Consider the following 22,197-nt stretch of genomic DNA (forward strand, 5'->3'; position numbering starts at 1 on the left):
GAAAGCCCAAGGACAGTGCTCAGGCCTGGAGGTCAAGCCCCAGACTGGAAAAAATAAAAAAAATAGATAGATAAATAATCCTTCATTATCAATAACTATTAATGGTATTTATTCATTTTAAAAAATATTAATCTTGATAGCAAGACAGTCAGCAGACAGACAGATGGACAACTATCCTCCAGGGCTGGCAACTAGTACTGTATGGTTTTTTTGTTTGTTTGTTTTTGGTTTTGAACTCAGGGCATAGTCACAGACCTTGAACTTTCCTCAAGGCTAGCACTCAACCACTTAAGCCTCAACACCAGTTCTGGCTTTTCTATTTATGTGTTATTGAAGAATCGAACCCAGGGCTTCATGCATACTAGGAGAGTATCCTACCAGTAGGCTGCACTTTACTTTTTAAATCACAAAGAAAAAGTGAATATCAGAAGCAAAAGCTGAAATTTCAAGAGCCAGGAGTTTGGCCTAGTGGTAGAGTGCTTGCCTAGCATGCATGAAGACCCAGGTTCGATTCCTCCGTACCACATACATAGCAAAAAGCCAGAAGTGGTGCTGAGGCTCAAGTGGTAGAGTGCTAGCCTTGAGAAAGTCCAAGGATAGTGCTCAAGTCCTGAGCCCAAGCCCAGGACTGACAAAACAAAAAAAAAAAAGCTGAAATTTCAATGATGCTTTAAAATATTGAGCAAAATCTTAACTTGCTCAAATTGCCAGAGCAAATTAGACATTTTACTGAGAATATTTTCCCAGAAATTATATGAAGCAAAGATTTTCTTCAATCAAAACTAAATCAAATTCAAACTATCAAATCAAAACTAAAGCAAAGTTTTCAGTGAAAGGTATATGAGTACATCAGTTAAGACACATAAACAAACTTCAGTGGCCTCTTTATTTATTGAACTATATCTCTGAGTTGAAATGTTGAAAGGCATAGTTGTTATGCTTGCAGTGAACACTTGGTATCTGTGATTGAATGGTTCAAGGAGGTGGTCATTGGTGAGGCATGCTGAGCCATTGGTGAGGCATGCTGACTTGGGATGCTGGAGCCATTTCTCTCATCCCAGCCAACTTCCACTAAAACATATTGCCTCTCAATGAATCTCCAGTTTTCACTTTATCCCTTAAGCTGTGCACATTAACTCAGCATTTTTCACAAAATGTTGTTCTAGGTAAATGATTAGCAGATCATACAATGATTAAAGATAATGAACAGTAATATGGAATTGAAGGTTTCTTTCTATATGCACAAACAGAGGTTTAAATGTTTAGCTTTTTAAATTGCTTTTGATATTTATTTACTTTCATTTCATTATCTCATCTATATTTTTGCAGCCTGGTAACTATTTTCTTTGCTGTGTCTTTTGATTTAATAAAATGTCACTTATTAGTCCATGTTTTTATTTGCTCAGTTACTAGAGTTGGTCCAGGAAGATAGTTTTGACTATACCTTTTTATATTAATTTTAAAGTTTCAGACCTATCTTGAAGATAATTTTGACTATCCCTTTTTATATTAATTTTAAAGTTTCAGACCTATCTTGAGTTTTGTTTTTTTATCTACTTTGAGTTGATAATAGTATGGAGAGTGATATGGATTTAATTTCAGTGTTTTGGATTGGTTATCCAGTTCTTCTGACATCATTGGTGCTGCAATAAATCTATCTATCTATTTATCTATCTATCTATCTATCTATCTGTTATTATCATGTATCATCTATTTTTGATGTGCTTGTTCAAAAATCACATATAATAAATTCACAAGTAAGGCTTACCTTAGCTACTTTTGTTGTTGCTGTAACAATATATCTGTCAGAAACAACTTATGGGAGAAATTATTTAGTGTGTCTCAGAAGGTTCATATTGGGTATTCATGAGCTTGGGTAGAGCTCATTCATGGCAGAACGAGTGTATGGAGAAACTTCATATGATGGATAGGAGGCTTTCATATTGAAACCATAAAGCAGGTACAAAAAGAATAAGTTTTCTTTGCTCCTCAGTAAGAAATAGCAAAATAATTATGTATTATCCCCCTATAATAAGTGAACAAAAATGCTCAATGCGAGTTGAAGAACTATAGAAAAATCTGCTGTAATACATCTGAATCTCACACTCAACAGAACAAAATGATGACATTGATTTAAGCTGTGCACTAGTGGTTCAAATCAGCTTAGCTACTTGAAATACTAGGAACAAGAGGATCATAGTCTGAGTCTTGCTAGGGCAGAAGAATTTATAAAAGACCCCCTTCTTCCAAGACCCATAGCTAGACACAATAGCATGTGCCTGTCAGCTAAGCTTTGTGTAAGAGGTTGACATGAGGAAGCTTGTAATTCTAGACAGAAATATCTAGTTCAGGTAGAAAAATTTGAAAGACTCTGCCTCACTGGATGAAACTGGTAGCATGTATCTTTCATCCAAGAGGGAGCCTGAAATAGGTAGCTCATAGTCTAGGCACATGCCTGGGCAGAAAATGAGATACTCTCTCAAAAATAACTGGTATAGAAATATGGCTAGATTAATTGAATGCTCCTCTAGGATATTGAAACAAAAGCCATATAATGAATGATTGCTGTCCTTAATGTGCTATGTTATCTCTCGTCTCTTTTGCTGTTCCTTTGTTATCTCATATTGTCACAATATCTCACTTTGTTATCTGATATATTGGATACATTTGTATTTGGTTATTTGAAATTGGACAGGGAAGGGGGGAAAACCAAGAGGGGGGGTGGGGGAGGTTAATGGGGACCAAGGCATGTGAAAGGTTATCAATGTATGTGAATTAATGCACCTTCTATCTGGCAAATGTCATGTAACCCTTTTATTAATTACAATAAAAAATATTAAAAAAAGAAATATGGCTAGAGATGACTTCAAGCAGTAAAGTACCTGTTTAATAAATGAGGAGCCCTGAGTTCATACTCTAGTAGTCCCATATAAAAAGAAAAACTACAGCCAAATACTTAGTAGCCAAATACTAGACTGCCATTTAGATACCTTATGTCTAACACAAGTTTAGTACGTAAATATGATAGTGTTTCATTTTATATTTAATTATTAAAGTTACACATTCAAATCTTAATTTTCTCAAGCAGTTCAATTTATCTCATGTGATTATAATTAATGTAACCACATTTGGAAATTATATCAAAATAAAAATGATACCTGTCCTTTGATTAATGTTCAAATCAATCCTAAGAGCTAGAACTTCTCCATATAATTAATTGCATTTTTCAAAGGGTAGTTACATTGTCTTAAACATTTATGGCACTAAAAATATAATTTTAGTACCTTTAGTTCTTGCATTACCTGAAGGTGATATTTACACATCTAGCATGAATAATTTTCCAAATAATTTAAGCACATCTTATAAGTATGTGATTTGTTATTTCAAATACCTAAAGAAGTTAAATAAATTACACAACTTTAAATAAACAGAAAATTAATTTTATCATCTAAATTTAATTCAGCTCTCTACTTTTTTTTACAATCTTTTCAGGATAGTAAATGTACTCCAGCAGAAGAGGAGAGTTCCTATTGTATAGAGAATCCACATATCTCTTTTTTATTGTAGACAGAGATAGCCAAATATCTCTAATTGTGTATTTAAGCCAAAAGAAAAACTGGATAGGCTCTACTTTCTTTCAGCCTCAAGCTCCATTGCAGGAAGCTAATATGAACATTTTTTGGAGTTTATTTCTAGCTACTTAGTGAGAAATAGAATACAAGTCCTCATATTTCAGCTGAAATATATTTTTCTTTTTTTTCAGTTCTGAGCCTGGGCACTGTCCCTGAGGTTCTTTTGCTCAAGGCTAGCGTTCTACCACTTGAGCCACAGCGCCACTTCTGATCTTTTCCATGTATATGTTACTGAGGAATCAAACCTAGGGCTTCAAACATGCTAAGCAAGCACTCTACCACTAGGTCACACTCTCAGCCCTTAGCTGAGATATATTTTTTTTTTAACAATTTAGGGACTCACTTATCTTCTTGGTCTAATTTTATCTTAATGCCTTTAAACTGTGTTTACCGCTTGGGTTAGAAAGTTGAATTCTGCAGTTCCATTTAGGTTTTAGGTAAATTACAACAGCACCAGAGTAGACTCATCCACTTGTACTATGTAGAATGAGTTTACACTCTGTAATATTTTTCTTTTTATCTGACTGGATTCAGCACAGAATCTACTTATATAAACATATATGTGTAGATGGGAATGGAAGGTCTAGACTGGGTTATTAAGGACAGCTTCCTTATTTATCAAACATAGTGTCTGGCTTCTATTATCATAATAGTTGAATGAAAGGATACACTTAGTCGCTTAAAATAGGAGTCTCTAAGTCAGTTTAATGCATGTACTAATTGTGGATTATTCTAAAAGGTTTACAGAAATTTTGCTCTATTTTTTACAATGCATAAAAAGAAACGAGTTTACTTTTTCTGAAATTTTAAGATTAGTAATATGTTCATAAAATATAAGAGGAATACATTGTACGGTAGGGTTTTTTTTACCACTATATCATCTCCTCCGAATAATGGATACGGAAAAGTAGAGTGATAAAAAATTCAAATGTACATGTAAAAATTTAAATTCAGATGTAAGTAAATAAGAGAAAAAAGCAGAATAAAAAATCTATAATTTTCCTGACAGGTGGTTATAAAATAAGTGGAGTGAGATCAACACACAGAATCACCAAGAAAAGCTTAATGATCCTTAGGGCACAAACGGTCCTCTAATGAGATTCCATTCCTGTTCTCATAAATAGAAGTTAAAACATTCCAGGGTTAGTGAGGTCTTATTTCTAAATGACATCTACAACTGAAAACTATTTTGCTAGCTCTCAGTATGACTTTTCTAAGAATAAACATTGGAGGTTTAGTGCCATTTATGTAGGTTTCCACAGCCCACTACTAGCACAAACACATCTTACAATAATCAAGCCACTAGCATAGGATTTTTGTCTTTCCTGCTGAAGCCTGAGCCCCATTCCAAAAGAAGTTGTACATAATTAGTTATATTCATATTTTAATAGTCACATTGCTAATGATGATTTCTTTTCATGATTTATTGTCTAAACTTCATATGCAGGGAAAAACATTATAAAAGATACATTTTAGAAGGTTACTCTTCATTTTTATTAGAAGTTCTAATTGATTTGTAGATGAGTGCATTTTCCTTACATAATGAAAGTGGATTCTGATTAAACTCTGAATATAACAATTAGCTCTCCTTTTTAAAAGAAATTATTTTTATTCTTTACTGATTTTTTACTTAAATTAGGAAATATGAATCTGAATAAGACCATTCTTCTTTGAAATATTTTGTGGTTCTGCTTCTTGTTCCCTTGATTAAGCATTAGTAACAATATGTATGGCCACAATAATAGGAAGAATTTTTATTAAGTGATTCTGGGAAGTAGAATTCCATCTACCATCTACCATCCATGGAGAAATGTGAGCCATGAACCTGTAGCTCACAACTGAAAATACTAGCTAATCCAGAAGCTGAGACTTGAGGATTGGGTTCAAAACCAGACCCAATAGGAAAGTCTGTGAAAGTCTGTGTGACTCTTAGATTCACTTAAGCACCAGAAAGCTGGAAGTAGAACTGAGGCTCTAGAGGTAGAGTACAAGCTTTGAGAAAAATCCTCAGGGGCAGCACCCAGACCCTGAGTTTAAGCACCAGGACCAACCAAAAAAGAAAATGTGAATCTAATCTATTTCTTAATCTGAATAAAATATAGAAATATATTTGATAACTTTTGCATACTAAACAATTTTCTAATTAAACTTAGATCAGGCTTGACTCCAAATATCACTATAGCAATAGACCATTTCAATATAAAGATATATAATTGATGACTCACATCTGTAATCTTAGTTACTCAGGAGACTGAGATCTGGGCATCACGGGTTAAAGCAAGTGCAGGCCTATGAGACTCTTATCTCCAATTAATCACTAGAAAACCAGAAGTGGTGCTGTGGCTCAAGGAATAGGGCAGTAGCCTTGAGCTGAAGAGCCCAGGGACAGCAGCCAGGCCCAGAGTCCAAGCCTAACAAAGAAAATGGTAATGGAGGTAGATTTAAATAAAATTGCAATTTTCCCTACTGTGACATTTACAAATATAAGTTCATTCAATTTCTTGAGTGAAAAATCCCTAAATATGCAGCCTGAGTCTCTTTTACATTCATGGGTGGGAAAGATGTTTTCTTAACTGGTAAATATTTCAGTTGAACTTAGGGAATTGTAATTTACTATGCAAGAGCAATAGAGCTGGTAGACTGATATTTCTGCTTACAAGAAGTTTGGAGTGCTGAGTTTGTAATTCCAATGTTCATAGCATTACAAAGATAGATGGGACAAGAACTGGGCTACATGCCAGGAAGTATATCCTGATGAACTAATGTATTTAGTTAACCCAGACAGACTTTATTCTACACTTTATTTAATTATATTCACTCTGAAACTTAAACTACAGGAAGTATAGAATGAATGCTCTGTGTGTGTGTGTACATATATATATATATATATTCCTAGAAGCCATTAAACTTTATATATCAAAATCAAATATTGCTATATGGTGAAGTAGAAAACTAATTAATTAATCTCAGCTTCTGGTACACTTTGCTCCATTAAGTATAGACTTTAAAGGAAAAGAGAAATGTAAGGGAGAAAACAAAGAAAAAATAGTGGTTAATTGCCTTTGTTGATCTCACAGTGATTTTGATAGGTCTTATCTATTAAAATACATGTAAAATAAATGATTATATTCTTAGTAAGATTGTGTGATTTGAGAAATTTTATTCTCAGCGTCTGAGGTTTCAATTCCATTTATAACCTGAATAAAAGCTAACTAAATTTTATTTATAGAAATGTCAACTTTTATATGCAGGTATTGTTATGCTAAAATGTCAGATGATTCTTTTTTCTCCTAACTTTCCAATGAAATCATACATTTGCAGTAGAGTTTATTTGAATTTAAAGGGTAATGTTCATGTAATTCAAACATGTTCTTCCTTCCTTGAAAATGTCTGTTATAGTCAGTATATAAAAACTGTAACTCTCTACTGACATATAACAAGTTAACCTAAGTGCCCAGCTTAAAATGGCAAGCATGCATAATTTTGCCAGCTTTGTGAGTCACAGAACTATGAAGATGTGCCTGAGTGGATGTGGTTTAGAATACATCACTAGGTGCCCTTCCGTTTTTGAATGAGCCCCCAAATTTTGTGGTTATGTCCTTCCAGGTTCATCCATGTGATTGCTGGCAAACCTTGTTTCTTCTCCACAGGGTAACAGATGTTAGCACAGCTGGACAGAAAACACAAGCGTAAAGCAAAAGTGTACCCACAATGGAAGACACAGTGCTTGTACCACATCATCCATGCTACAGAACAGAGAGTGTCTTAAGTACTACTTCTTAAATAAAAGTTGATTATATTCATTTTCTTTTGCTTTTATGACACATGGTCACAACTTTAAGAGCTTAAAAGCACAAATCTAGTAAAGTTTCTCAGCTCAGAATCCAACACATTTCTCACTAACCAAGAATAAAGGGTTTGGCATAAACTCCCCTTAAGCTACAGTTCTCTGCACTTCAACATCTTCTAACCCCTCCCAGCCTTTCTTTGCTAGTGGTCCCCTTGTGCAATAGTTAAATTCACAGTAGTAAGATAAATCCTCCCAACCTAAACTAGACATGAGGGCTTGTGTGTGTGTATGTGTGTGTGTGTGTGTGTGTGTGTGTGTGTGTGTGTGTGTGTGTGTGTGTGTAGGCTGGTACATAGCCTAGGCACTGATCCATTATCATGACTACTGTCTTCATTATCTTAGGTCTATACTCCATACATGAGTGAGAACATGTAATATTTGCCCACAGAAAAATAGCTGCTTGGGAAAGAATTTGTAATTAGAACTGTAACCCTACCTATGCTGCTCTTGATCTCCTTTGGGGTACATCTTGTCTCCTTTTGAACACTTTAGTATACTTTAGTTGTTCAGGGAGGGTTTTTTTCATGCTACTTCATACATGCATATCATCAACCCTGATCCAGTTAACCCCCTCTACTATCTTCTCTATTTCCTCTCTCTGCTTAAAAACAATCTCAACAAGTGCTTTCATTTTATCCCCACCGGTATATGAAGTATTTTGACTGTATTTACCATCCTTCAGCGTTGCTATGAACCCTGCTCTTCTGCTGGTACTCGCTGACCGATAGAATTCATTTGACATTCAGTCTAATTCATAATGTTATTGCATATTGCACTACAATAGGAATTACACTGTAGTGTTTCTCATATGCATATATATATATGTAAGACTTATCCTCTTAATTATTCTCTTTCCTAGTCCCTCTAACCTTCCACAGTATTATTCAAGTTTTCAGTGTGCTTCTTTAGGTTATGTGAGTATATAACTGCAACCATACTTCATTATTTCACCATCCATCATTCTCTTCCCATCTCCCACCTTCCTCTCATACCCTGAACAGTTTTGAATATACATATGCATAATTACATTTATATATTCACATATATAGGGTGAGAAATATAGTTGTAAATTATTTTAGCTTGGCTCTTTATTATTAGATATCATAAATCCTAGTTCTTCTGAATTTCTTTGGCTTTGTACTCTGTCTTTCCTGTTTGTCTTTTTAGTCAAAAGCACTCTTTTTTTATTGTATTTCATAGTCAGGGTAATGTCTAGAGGGATTATAGTTACATTCATCAGATAGTGGATGCATTACTTCTCAAATCTTGATACCCCTTCTCATGTTTTGGTCCCTCTTTCCCTCCGACTACCCCTCTCGATCATCTTGTTTTCCCCTTCCTTCCCTATTTCAAATAAACAAATAATGGTGCATACAATATACCAGGAAACAAAGTCAGATACAGTAACCACAGAAGAATAACCATAAGGAGAAAAAGAAAAAAGAAATAACTTCACATAGTGTATGAAGAACAACAATCACAAAGATAAACCTCTTGTTTCCATATCCTAGAGTTCATTTCATTTAGTCTCATCCTGTATGACCATATGTACATAGCTTTTGAGCTATTGTGATCCTTTGCTAGGAGAATCCTAGATACAAAAGCACTCTGAAGTTTTGATTTCTCATGGAATTCTCAAAGATGCAATTTAATTTAATGACTTTCTCCCAAGGAAAAGATTTAGTTTAATGATGTCCTTCGTATCACCACACGGGGACTTTATGGAGGGAAAATTATCTCTTTCAAAAGTAAAAATGACAAACATTTGGTAATTTGCTAATGGACCATATAAATTATAGATAATATATGTTTCAATTAAAATTAAGTGTGTGGTACATAATATAGTGTTTAAAGTGAGAACTACTGAAAAAAAATCTTAACATCACTGTTTTTAAGTAATAGCTTATATAAAATAACTTATACTCTCCAAACTTTGACCTTTTTTTGCCAGCCCTTGGGATTGAGCTCAGGGCCTGAGCACTGTCCTTGGACTTTCTCAAATCTAGAGCTCTACCACTTGAGCCTCAGCACCACTTCTGGCTTTTTTCTATGTACATGGTACTGAGGAATCGAACCCCGGGCCTTCATGCATGTTAAGCAAGCACTCTATCACTAGGCCAAACTCCCGGCTCCAAACTTTGACTTTTACAAGAGAAAATTAACAGTAATATCCACAGCACAAGATTACTGAGAAATTTCTTTTTGTGCAGAAAGCATGCACCAATGCTTGTACCTATCAAAATTGACACTAGAGTAATAATATTACATTTAACCCTTTAGAAAAGAATTTTTCAAGGATCCTTCCTCAAATTTTTGTTTTTTTTCTGTTTAAAATTTACAGTATTGTTTTTCAAAACAAGTTTAAAATAAACATCTTAGGTGACAGAAAGAAGTGATATAACCTACGTGTTGCACTCCAGGAATCTGCTTGAAAATAACCTGAAGGTCTTGTCAAAATGCAGATAATTCTCTTTGTGTTTCTCCATGTATCTCTGTTTCCCTCTTTGTCTCTGTCCTTCTCTCTATCTGTCTCTGTCCCTCTGTGTCTCTCTATCTCTGTCCTTCTCTGTCTCTCTGTTGCTCCCCTAACCCTCCATATTTAAGACATGTACTTAAAAGTCTAGCAGGTTGTTACATGATGAGAGATTCTTTTGTCTTGCAAAACTACTGATATTTTCCAGGTTGTGTAATACTCTCCATATAAAATGTCTTTAGCTTCCTAGCATAACCTCTGGCATTTAATTATATTTGTGAACTACAAAATAGCTAGTGCAGCAACTGTGGCAATGTAAGCACTGAATACAAACTCAGATCACACACACACACACACACACACACACACACACACACACACACACCCCATGCAAGAAGATAAAGTCCATAATATAAATCTGAAATAAGGAAAAGAAGAAAAGAAAACAAAAAAAGACACTCCAGTTTAGAATGGCCATTATCAGGAAATCTTATAAAAACAGTTGCTGGCAGGGATGTGGCCAGAAGGGAACACTACTACACTGTTGGTAGGAGTGTAAACTCATTCAGCCACTTTGGAAAGCAGTATGCTGATTCCTCAAAAGACTAAACATAGAATTCCCAAATGACCCAGCAATTCCACTACTTGGCATTTACCCAAAAGTCCAAAAACAAGGACATACAAAAGCCACTAGCACAATGATGTTCATTGCAGCACTATTTACCATAGCAAAGATATGGAACCAACCCAGATTCCCCTCAGTAGATAACTGGATCAAGAACATGTGGTACTTATACACAATGGAATTCTATGCTGCCATCACAAAGAATGGCATCTCCCCATTTGTAAGGAAATGGAAAAACTTTAAAAAATCATATTAAGTGAAGTAAGCCAGACTCAAAAGAACATAGACTTAATGGCTTCCCTCATTTGGAATAATTAGTACATATCTAGGACTTTCATAAAAGGATTACAATAGCTCAAACCTAGATACCTAAGGTCATATAGGATGAGACTAAATGAAAGGGTATGGAAACAAGAGCTTTACCTTGAGTGATTGTTATTCTTAATGTGCTATGTTATTTCTCTTTTTTTGCCCTTTGGTTAATCTCATATTATTACTCTAACTGACTTTGTTACCTAGTATATTGTATATACATTTATTTTTTATTTGAAATAGGAAAGGGAAGGGGGAAAAACAAGATGATTGGGAGGGGATGGTGAGAGGAAAATGGGGACAAAAACATGAAAAGGGGTATCAATATGTGAAAAGTAATGCACCTCCTACCTGGTGAATGTAACTATAACCCCTCTATGAATTACCCCTATAACAAAAAAGAGAAGAGCAATGTCCAAATACTGGGGTTCCTGCTTTACTGATTCAAAAATCTGACAGTGTTGAAGGAAATTAGTTACCTATATTTTTTATTGTTTTCCCTTTTTAAAAAAAATTTATGGTTCATGTTTGAAATATTGGTCACAAATGTTTTATCTCAATAAAACATACCATTTTATTTTTACCTATGTAGAGATTTTAAAACGTCACAGAATATAGAAAATATTTTTTAGAAATTTATCCAAGAAAATAAGACATTAAATATTCCAAATAATATCAAAACAGAAAGTTTTGGAATTAACTAAATTAAAAATTGGCTTTTGGTTTTTTTATTTTGTGTACCAGTCCTGGGGCTTGAACTTGGGGTCTAGGCACTGTCCCTGAGCTTTTCTGTTCGAGGCTAGCACTTTACCACTTGAGTCACAGTTCCATTTCTGGCATTTTGGTGGTTAATCAGAAATAAAAGTCTCACAAACTTTTCTGCCTGTCTGGTATCAAACCACAATCCTCAAATCTCAGTCTACTGAGTAGCTAGAACTACAAGTGTGAGCCACCAGCACCCAGCTGGAAATTGAAATTTTATTATTATTGTCATTTGATGTTTGCTTTGCAATCTGTGTGAAATTGTACCTGTGTTCTTTGCTAAATAACTTTAGACTGGACTGGCTATTGATTAAACACTTATCAAAGTCAAAAAGTGTCAACAAGTTTCCTGCCATTAAGGCTTCAGGGCCAATGAAAGTTATTTTGTTCATTAATTCATAGAACAGTCTCTGGCTCAGCAAATAGAGCCCAGGCTTTCACCCATTTGTAGTGATGTTTCTAGATTACATATACCATTAGAATTGGTATTTTGGGTGAAAACCCAGAACATAGCAGAAGCAGACTGAGAATCGTTCTTAGCTACAGAGGAGGAAGCACAATGCCCTCGAGGAATGATGTCTCCTTCATTATGACACCACATATTTGCTGTAGTGAGTGACATGTTTCTCTTTCTCTCTGTGATATCCTGGAGTCCACAGTGACAATTTTCTTTGCCCAGTGTGTACCTCAGTACCCGACATGTTTTGTGTGATCAGTTATTATTGAAATGAACCTCTATGTCATTTCAATTTGATTCTTAATATAACTACTGAGAAAGAAAGATCATAAATATAAAAGCGCATCCCACTATATGTTGTTCACATGTTCCTTGCTTCTGTTTCTCTGGGAACAAAGACTGGATCTAAATAAATCACATGCAAAAATCAGACTTACTAGGAATCAGTAAGAAGTTCAAATTTCCACTTTTATTTGCCCTTGCAAACAGAGCCTAGTAGCATGAAGTATATTCTGGTAACAAATGGGAATCTGGCCAGCCAGTGATCTTTGCATTAGCATTCTAATAACCAGAGGCCAACGTGCCATAGTGCTGTGTCAGAACTAATTTATGAAACTAGGTCCAAAGGCTCATTAAAGTGGTCACAATTCAGTGGCTGCTCAGTAAAATTAGACTACAGTTTCATTCTCATAACAGTGAATATTTTAACATACTATTAAGGACATATTTCAAGTGTTAAAACTAGCTTTGATTCTGGGAAGGGAAAAACAACAAGATTAGAAAACTATTTACTTTTGCAGTACAAAATTGGTCTGACTCTCAGCTTTCAGCACAAAATGCCTTCAAATGTTCATCTTGTGGGGCGCAGGGTGGACTCAAGTGGACACTTGCAAATTTAGTGCATTGTTTAGTCATAGTAAAGCACTTGTATGCAGCTCCAGCAAACCTCAGGGTTAGGAAGCTGACTAACCAAAAAAAATCTCAGGCAACTCATTTGGGGAGTTGAAGATGATTCTCTTCACATGCTGCCACACAAATCTCCCTACCGCACTCCTTTCACCATGCATCCAAAGTTCCCAGCATCTCAGAGTACATTGCTTTACAGACTGCTCTCCAGGGTAAATTGCATCTGAGTGGCACAAAACATGGAAGACTCAACATCTGGAAAAGAAAAATGAGATGCAGTCAAGAAAGTGGTAGTAAAATTAATGCAGCACCAATTCAAAATCTTGCTGACCCTCAATCATTTCCTGCAGGGACAGTATGTCTCTTCTGTTTGTTCATTGCCTGGCACCCAGGTTCTGCTGTGCTTGATCAGAAAGACCATTGTAGTGAGCTAAAGATCAAGCACCAAAACCACTGAATTTCTCAGTGTTCTAAACATGCTTATTTCACAGGGTTGTTCTGAAATCAAAGTTGATGATAACTGGGGTGGGGGGAATCTTTTTAATGGTATATCAATTGTGCTGTGTAATGTATGGTTATCTCCATTCACTTGTCAAAAATAACAGACTATTTTCTTTATCTTCTGAACTTTTATTCAAGGGAATGGTAATGAATCTCTAAATCTTCTAAATGTGAACAATAAAGGACTCTGAATGACTTTTCCTGGCAGTATATATACCATGGCTGAATTATTTAGACTTCTATTTAAACTAAGGAGAGAGAGGAAAAAACATCTGCAAAAATAAAGGATTTCCCTTTTGCTAATTCCTTCACAAATATTGTCATCAATAATACAGATGTCCTATTAAATAGTAAGTTAGGTACCACATCCTTATCAAAGTTAAACATATTAGAAAATGAAAGATGACAGCAGGGATAGTCCGGGGGAGGAAAGATTACATTAAAATTGGGATTCCATTAAAATTGGGATGTTACAAATCAATCCATTGGTGAAGAGATAGATAGATAGATAGATAGGTAGATAGATAGGTAGATAGATAGATAGATAGATAGATAGATAGATAGATAGATAGATAGATTTTCCTGAATATTTCAGGGCATCTAATAAACAAATATTTTCAAGGTGCTCTAATGTGCTAGATGTGTTGTACAAGAAAGTATTCTATGTCCTTTTGCAAGATTTTATGTTAGTATTCATTGCACATATCAAATAATACAGAATTTTTACCAGCTATTTTACCTTGATAAATTTGCTTGACAACATATAGCTATAATGTCATTTTGGAAATGTACTAAGAAAATATATTTGCATAGACCCCCCTAGGATTCATATAAAATGTATCCAGCAATTGAACAAATGAGTATCTTCTGCATAAACAACTCTACAGCATACAGTAGTGTATAATAAACTGAGTGAAATTATGACTATTCTATAGAAGGTCAGAGTCAAAACACAAAAAATATTCAGTAGTCATTGCAATGAAAACTATGAAGTACAATAAAATAAATGCAAAGAGTACATCACATCTGTATGGACGTAGAATGGGAAATATCAACCCAAGAGTCAAAAGTATGAAATGACAGAAACTTGTTTCAACGATCTTTAGAAGGTCAGTAACTAGCGTTATTCAAAGCACATATGGATATATATACACACATACACACCTAGGTGTGTATGTGTGTATACATGCATATGTAATATACACATGCATACAAATTATATGTTGCATGAATGTAGATGCTTGTTTTCATTTCAGAGAATGACAGTTTGGAATCATACCTGTCTGTATTCACCTTGCCTCACTGTTTCATATCAGAACAGGTTCAGCTCATCAACGTTTTTCAGTTGTTCAGCATTATTTCTATCATGGTTTACTTACATTGCTTATTTAGTTTTAAAACAAAGAAGAAAAGAGCAATGGATTTTTTTAGCATAGTCAATATTGTTTAACTTTTTGTGAAAAGATGAAGTAATAACCCAATACACATCACAATTGCTTGTGTTTCATAGAAGAAGAATTTTGGAGCATATTTTGATCTTCCTTACATATTTCATGTTAATCTGAAATGTTGAAAGCAATATTATTCAAAACCATGCTTGATATTGTGTAGTTTATGTTTTTCAGTGTTTTTAGAGGCTCATAATGTAAAAACATTGTCACTCTCCCTATAGAATGGAGGTATTTGCTCTCTATTCTCAATCTCCTAACTTCTAGTCAAGTTTAATAAATTTCCTGTTTCCTATGTCTAAAAACAATGGGGAAAAATCTATAGCACTGATGTGATATGTATTACACTCAAACAGAAATCTTATCAATAGACTAAAATAGTGCTTATTTGGTCTAATAGCCAGATAATGGGGTGAATTAGCCTGATCTATTGGTACCTTTATGGGCAATGACTAGAAACGAGTAGAATATGGAAAAACTGTTTCTTAAAAAAAATGAACACACCTATGACTCTATAGACATAATGTTTTATTTCATAAGTTAATATGTATCTATGATATACAAACCCTTGGTCTAATTTTGATTATGCTAAAAACTAAGTGCCAGTGATTGTATATAGAGATTCCCTTCTTGAATACTCGTTTGTTAAACATGTCATTTTAAATATGATGTAAAAATCAATGTTAATAAGTTGTTTAATAAAAAAAGTACCATGCAATGTAAACTATATGTCTTTCTAAAAAAAAATGAACACACATTCCTCTTGAAGATAGGGTAAAGAGTTCCAAATGTCAGTATTCCTTTTGGATCTGTAAATACATAAGAAATAACAGTTTTGTCTGTATCTCAGTGTTTTACTTCAAAGCCCCTGTCTTATAGACCGTAAAAGTTGAGCTTAATTATTTCTCTTCTTCTCTGGCCTTGTATTTTGCACAGTGCCAGGACAATCAGAGCGTGAAAGCTTAGGAAATCTCTTTGTCATTGACCACAAAGTTTCTGCTAAGACACCATTTACCCTGTTTGTATGGTCCATTCAAGGTGAAAAGCTCCTTAAGCCTTAAAAATCAGAGCCTTGACTTCCAACTAGGATGAATTGTTTTATAGACACAAGTCTTGCCTTTTGTTGTTGTTGTTGGTGGTGGTGGTGGTGGTGATGGTGGTGGTCATGGGGTTTGAACTTTGGACCTGGGCACGGTCCCTGAGCTCTTCTGATCAAGGATAGTGTTCTACCACTTGAATCACAGAGCCGATTCCGGTTTTGTGGTGATTAATTGGAGATAAGAATCTCAAGGACTTTTGTGTCTAGGCTGGCTTTGAACTATGATCCTCAGATCTCAGCCTCCTGAGTAGCTAGGGTTACAGGTGAGAGACACCAGCACCCAGCTAATTCTTGCATTTATAAAGTTCACACAAAGTATAAAGTTCCATTCTTTCAAAGGAAAATTCTGTATTTTAGCACTAGTCAATGCTCAGAAAGAATTAAGGATTTATGCACTTTTGATACCTTTTGAAGGCATGCTAAATGTCTAGAAACTTGGAGTTCACTAGCTTGTTTGGAAAACTGTTCTGTCATATAAATACACAGTCAGACTCCTAAGTGTGTCATCAGAACACCTGAGAGCACATTATAAAGAAAAGAAAAAATAAAAGATGCTACACTTTTGACAAATTTGACTAGAGCTTTTTATTTAATTATAAGAATAATTTCACGTTTTTTACTTTGTAAGTCATAAGATGTAGGCTAGAATTATAGATAGCATGTTATTTTCCTAGACAGCTACTGTCAGTCATAATTACAGAGCTTATAAAAATAGTATAAATCTATATTTTTCTCACTTATTTTTCCAACTATTACATCTGAATGATTCTGACAATCTCAATCTTGAATTTACCTTAAGTCATATCAGGGTGACTCATTGTCTTTATGATTTATTCTTATGTCTTTTCTCCACTTGGAACCTTAACTGCAATCCACACAAATAAAATTTGAGTATTAATAAACCTCCGAGTGACAATCATTTTCTAGAATCCACTTCCACTTTCTTCACCTTTTCCAACATTCACCAACTCACAAAATCAGGTAAATCTACTTGCAAACTCAAACATATCAACATTTCCTTGTGTATTATGTATTTTTTCAGAATACTACATATTTATGATGTTTGTTTCTATCTATCCCTAGTAAAAGGCAAGGATCTAATCATTTTTGGTGCATGATATATCCCACATCTTTCTAGGTGTAAAGATTAACAGTGGGCTAGGAATTTGGCCTAGCAGTAGAGTGCTTGCCTAGCATGCATGAAGCCCTTGGGTTTGATTCCTTGGTTATCACATACCCAGAAAAAGCCAGAAGTGGTACTATGGCTCAAGTGATAGAGCACTAGCATTGCAAAAGCTCAAGGACAGTGCCCAGACCCTGAGTTCAAGCCCCAGGACTGGCAAAAATAAAGAAAGTGAAAAGATGAAGAGTAAACGCATATTGAATAGGAAATCCCAAGCTCTACTTTGTACTTTATACTTTATGCATTATTATTTTACTTATACTGTCTTATATTTTCAGATATTAATATGGCAGGGGAACCGAAACCATACAGACCCAAACCTGGAAACAAGAGGCCCCTCTCTGCACTTTACAGGTATGTAAATATGCACTGCTTCATTCACACTGGTTAGCAGTGAAGATGTCTTACAACTTTATAAGGTTGTGCATGCACACAAGCACACACATATGCAGGCAGTAGGGCTTGGACTCAGGATCTGGAGGCTGTCCCTGAGCTAATTTGCTCAAGAACAGAGCAAGATAGAGCACTGCCACTTGAGACACAACACCACTTGCAGCTTCTTAGTAGGTAGGACTAAAGAGCCTTGTGGTCTTTCCTGTCCAAACATGCTTTGACTCACAGTCCTCAGATCTCAGGCCCCTGAGTAGCCAGGATTATAGGTGTGAGCTACCTGTGCCTGATTGGGCAGATAACTATTTTTAAGTCAATTCTTGCTACAAATTAAGTAGAATAAAATGCAGTTGATTGTCAGTGATCTTCCATGCCTGATACTATCAGTTCCCATAACTGCTAGTCACTTTTCATAAATGACAAAATATTAAAGAAAAAAATATTTTCGGGGGGGGGAGAGAAGATTTACTTTCTGTCCTGATTAGATTTCAGAGATTCATTCTATGATCGTTGGCTCATTTTTTCTCTGTGCCTGTGGTGGAGTAAGAACATCATAGTTTAGCAGCAAGTCATAGCATAGCTTCTCACCTAACTGTGCATAGGAGGCAGGGTGAGGAGGGCAAAAGACAAGAATTTTTTATGCCTGAATGACACACTTCCAGTGACACACTTTTTCCAAGTAACCTATCCGTATGAGTACATCAATGGACTGATCCATTGATGAGATTAGCACACTCCTGAGGACCATGTATTATTTGTGAATTCCCTTCATTTAAACCATAGAAATCATCATTCTACAAAATATTTCCCTAATAAAAATCTAATGGAAAGCTCTGATAATTCTACCTGGCCAAAGGAAATGTTTCTAGGGAAACAGAACTCTAATGAAAATCTCTAACGATTTTTGCCTGACAAGTAGAAATATCAGTACTGTTGACAACATACTATATACCATGTACTTTGGGAGTTTTACATAGGTTGTTTAAGTTTTTATAACATTCCCATAATGTAGATCAAGAACATCAGTGGTTTTTAAGGTTATGTCCTAGTAAATGAAGGTACTAGTGTGTAAGCTCATGCCTTTCCATGTCATGCCCAGATCTTTTCCACTCAGTAATTTATCCTCTTTTGTCTTTTCCTTTTCTTCTTTTGGTTGTGGGGCTTGAACTCAGGGCCCAGGTGCTATCCCTGAGCCTGTTTGTGCACAAGGCTACCACTTCATCTACAATACCACTTCTGGGTTTTGAGTGGTTAATTGGAGATAAGAGTCTCACAGGGACTTTTCTGCTAGGGCTGGTTTTGAGCCATGATCCTCAGAACTCAGCCTCCTGAGTAGTTAAGGATTACAAGCGTGAACCACTGGCTCTTTAAAATTACAAAGAATATGATCCTCTCTTAACTAATTTCTCCAAAATTACAGATATAGTTTTTCTCTTCTCCAGAGACAGGCCCAATTTCATTATTCTCTAATAAAGTAGTTGATTATGAATTAACTTAGTTTTTCATTTTTTAACCTCCTTTATATATCGCAGTTTATCAATGACCATACCTATATATATAATTTCAAGTGTAGAGGGTAAACCAGATTTGATGTCATGAATATACATTAACTTAAGTAAAAGGTGATTGACTCAGGGACAGGGCAGGGGGAATGACAAGAGTAATTCGTATAACTTTTTGTTCTTAAAAAAAAACAGTTACTTTGGGGAAAAGACTCTTATTGTACTGTGAAACCATATGTCCTACTTCATGTGCTTTTGCAATTGACTTTTTTTGTACTGTAAGTGCTGAGTTTGCATCTGTCTCTGTAAAATTCCCTTTTGTTAGATTCAGCTACTTGTTCCAGGCTATTGAGATCTCCTATCATCCAATTTATTGGGTCCTCTCCTAGATAACATATCATCATTCTTTCTGTAACAACAGCCAAAGAGCTCACAGAAGTGTTGAGCAAGGCTTTATTTTTACTGATACCATTTGGATAAGGGAGAATTAAGTCAGAAGTGTTTCAATGGATTATGGTCTGGTATCAGTGTAGTATGAAGTGTAAGATGGTATCAAGCTGTTTCCTTGCCTTTGTTTTCCAAAAACTAGCATGTCTTCTTTACGATATGTACAACCTGAGTTTCTAATATATAAACACATCATTAGAAATAGGTTCCTCATATACTCCTTTTCACACCCACTCTCCCAGTGTTATCTAGTGTGTGATCACAGGGGTGGCCATCTCAAAAATCATTAGCTTTTCCCACATTTATGATGAAAAATATAACTTAAAATTTCTCCTGTTATTTTGGATGGCAAAACATTTATATATAAAGTGAAAGGTAGCAGAGAATATATAAATGTTAATAATGGGCCATAGGCTAATGTTGACCCAGATGGGCAAAAAATAAAAGAAACCATCAATAAAAGGCAAAATTTGTGCTCTCTGTCCCTTTCGTTTTGTGATAAAAAAAAGTTTAGAAAAATGAGCATGGAAAATTTACTTAGATCGGATTCATTTTGAGCTTAATGAACAGAGTTGAAGCCAACACAGACCATTTGAAGCCATATATATTCATGTACTAACAAAATAAAATGGAAATGCTTGATTTTCTTTTTTTCCAGTGTCACCTTACTGGCATTAATTTTCATATTTTCCCCTTTGTGATTGTCTTGAATTTTCTTATAAGAAAGACAAGAAACAAATATCTTTTAAACTTTCCTATATTGCTATGACACTGAATTACAAGAACTAGAGATAGAATTTTAAATATACTGTCTTATATACAAACTGCATTAATTGGGAAATGCCTCTTTATACTATTTTTATCTCTTTATGTAAATTAAAATTGAGGTAGATTGAAACTGAAAGGCAGAAACAATAAGATATAATAAATGTGCAGCTGAGGCTGCACATTTTCTCACTGTTACATAAGCCTAATCACACTTTACTTGTATATAGAAAGCGATATTTTCACAGTCATTTTTCTTGCTGTAGAGTTTCACAGGGCTAGAATTACATGTGTTGATGTCTAAATGAGAAATTTGCTTCTAAGAGAATAATGGATTTGCTCAAAGGACGATAACTAGATTAGCAACTTGAACTCGTCTTCAGCCTTCAGACCTAGTGGTCTGATCATACTGGATCACAGTTCACTGCATCATCTTACCTACTACCATCAAAGTAATATAGATTTAAAAAATAGATTTCCCACTTATCAAAATCAATATCAATTATATTTCTGTTTATAAGTACCATGCCAGCAGGCAGCAGAAGGAAGACTATACATTAGACACTTCATCAGAACAAGAGGCTTAGTACGCATTTGCATAAGTACATGACACAAATTTTGAACATTAAGTTCTTAATGTACCAAAAGAGTTGCAAACTTTTCTTGAGAGTTTAAATGTACATACCTTAAGTAAAATAATCAAGCTCAATGTAGAAAGCTTGGCAGCAGCTTAGAAAAGTACAGCTCTCTACATTCTTAGTATTTATATATTTAGGATCATTTCCTTATCTTAAGTGAAATTGTTGAAATAGTCCTGTTTATTTAGCCATTCATTCATTTATTCATAGAAGACTTAATTATTGTGTCTACCATGATGCAAGGACTGATTTTTGAGGGAGGTGCTTACCTAGCACCTGACACTGGAAACTTCAAACTGAAGGGCAAGTATAGAGCATAATGAAAAAAAGCAAATTATTTGTAGAGTTAAAGGTAATCTGTAAATCATTATCCATCTTTGACTATCCCATGCCGAGACCTGTAAGTAGTCTGCCATCAGAACTTCCACCATCATACACCATAAAGTTACATTCATGTGGAGTATCCACTGGGGAACTACTTTGCTTTTGTCCCTTATTTAACAGAATTTTTAAAATTTTGTCAAACATCTTTTATTAACTGATCCCCAAGAGCTTAATTAATATGATACACATAGAAGATGCAGAGATACAGCACAGTGATGCTCCATTTCTTACTATCTTTGGCTTGAATAAGAGGTAGAGAATGTAAGGATAGCCCAAGAGACATGTGCTTGCACATTCATGAAGATGGAAGACACTTGCTCACTCTACATAAGGGAAAGGGGGGGTGAAAGCATTGAAAGTTATAGGAAATGATTCCAGAACTGGTTCTTCACACAAAGGGAAAGAAGGACATGAACAATAAGGAAAACATGTGCAGGGGGCAGAATCACAAAGAAAGCCGTTAAAGGGAGTATTGACCCAGTTTGCAAATACCCCAGTTTCATCATGCTGACAAAATTTGGTTTCTCTTATAAACACAAGGAATCATTTGAATATGGTAATGAGCAGTAAATGATTTTATCTGAGGGGAAAAGAAGAGTCACAGATATCCAAGGTTTCCATATTAGACAATAAGAGGAATGATTTGGACAAGAGAAAGCGGTAAGACATAATAGCCATTGGGGAACTAATGTATAAAGTTGCTCCAGTTTTGGACATGAATTCATAAGGACAGGTAATTCATTAAATAGCACTTGCAATCAAAATGCTTCCCATTAGAGTCTATTGGTAAATGGAACATAATTAATCATTTGTGAATATTTCA

At 35.0% G+C, this 22,197-nt stretch overlaps 1 protein-coding gene across 6 annotated transcripts in view; it reads left to right on the forward strand.

Moving 5' to 3' along the window:
- Ralyl (RALY RNA binding protein like) overlaps positions 1–22,197 on the forward strand; it is a 597,512-nt gene that overhangs the window by 456,097 nt on the left and 119,218 nt on the right. For all 6 annotated transcript variants that reach the window (XM_090339006.1, XM_090339002.1, XM_090339000.1 and 3 more), the window contains one exon: positions 17,527–17,602. In XM_090339006.1, coding sequence (XP_090195132.1) covers positions 17,527–17,602 — 76 coding nt within the window. The remainder of the gene's footprint in view (positions 1–17,526; positions 17,603–22,197) is intronic.

The sequence above is a fragment of the Megascapheus bottae genome, chromosome 9, assembly GCF_031878675.1.
Source record: "Megascapheus bottae isolate mThoBot1 chromosome 9, mThoBot2.hap1, whole genome shotgun sequence".
In the NCBI taxonomy this organism is placed as follows: Eukaryota; Metazoa; Chordata; class Mammalia; order Rodentia; family Geomyidae; genus Megascapheus; species Megascapheus bottae.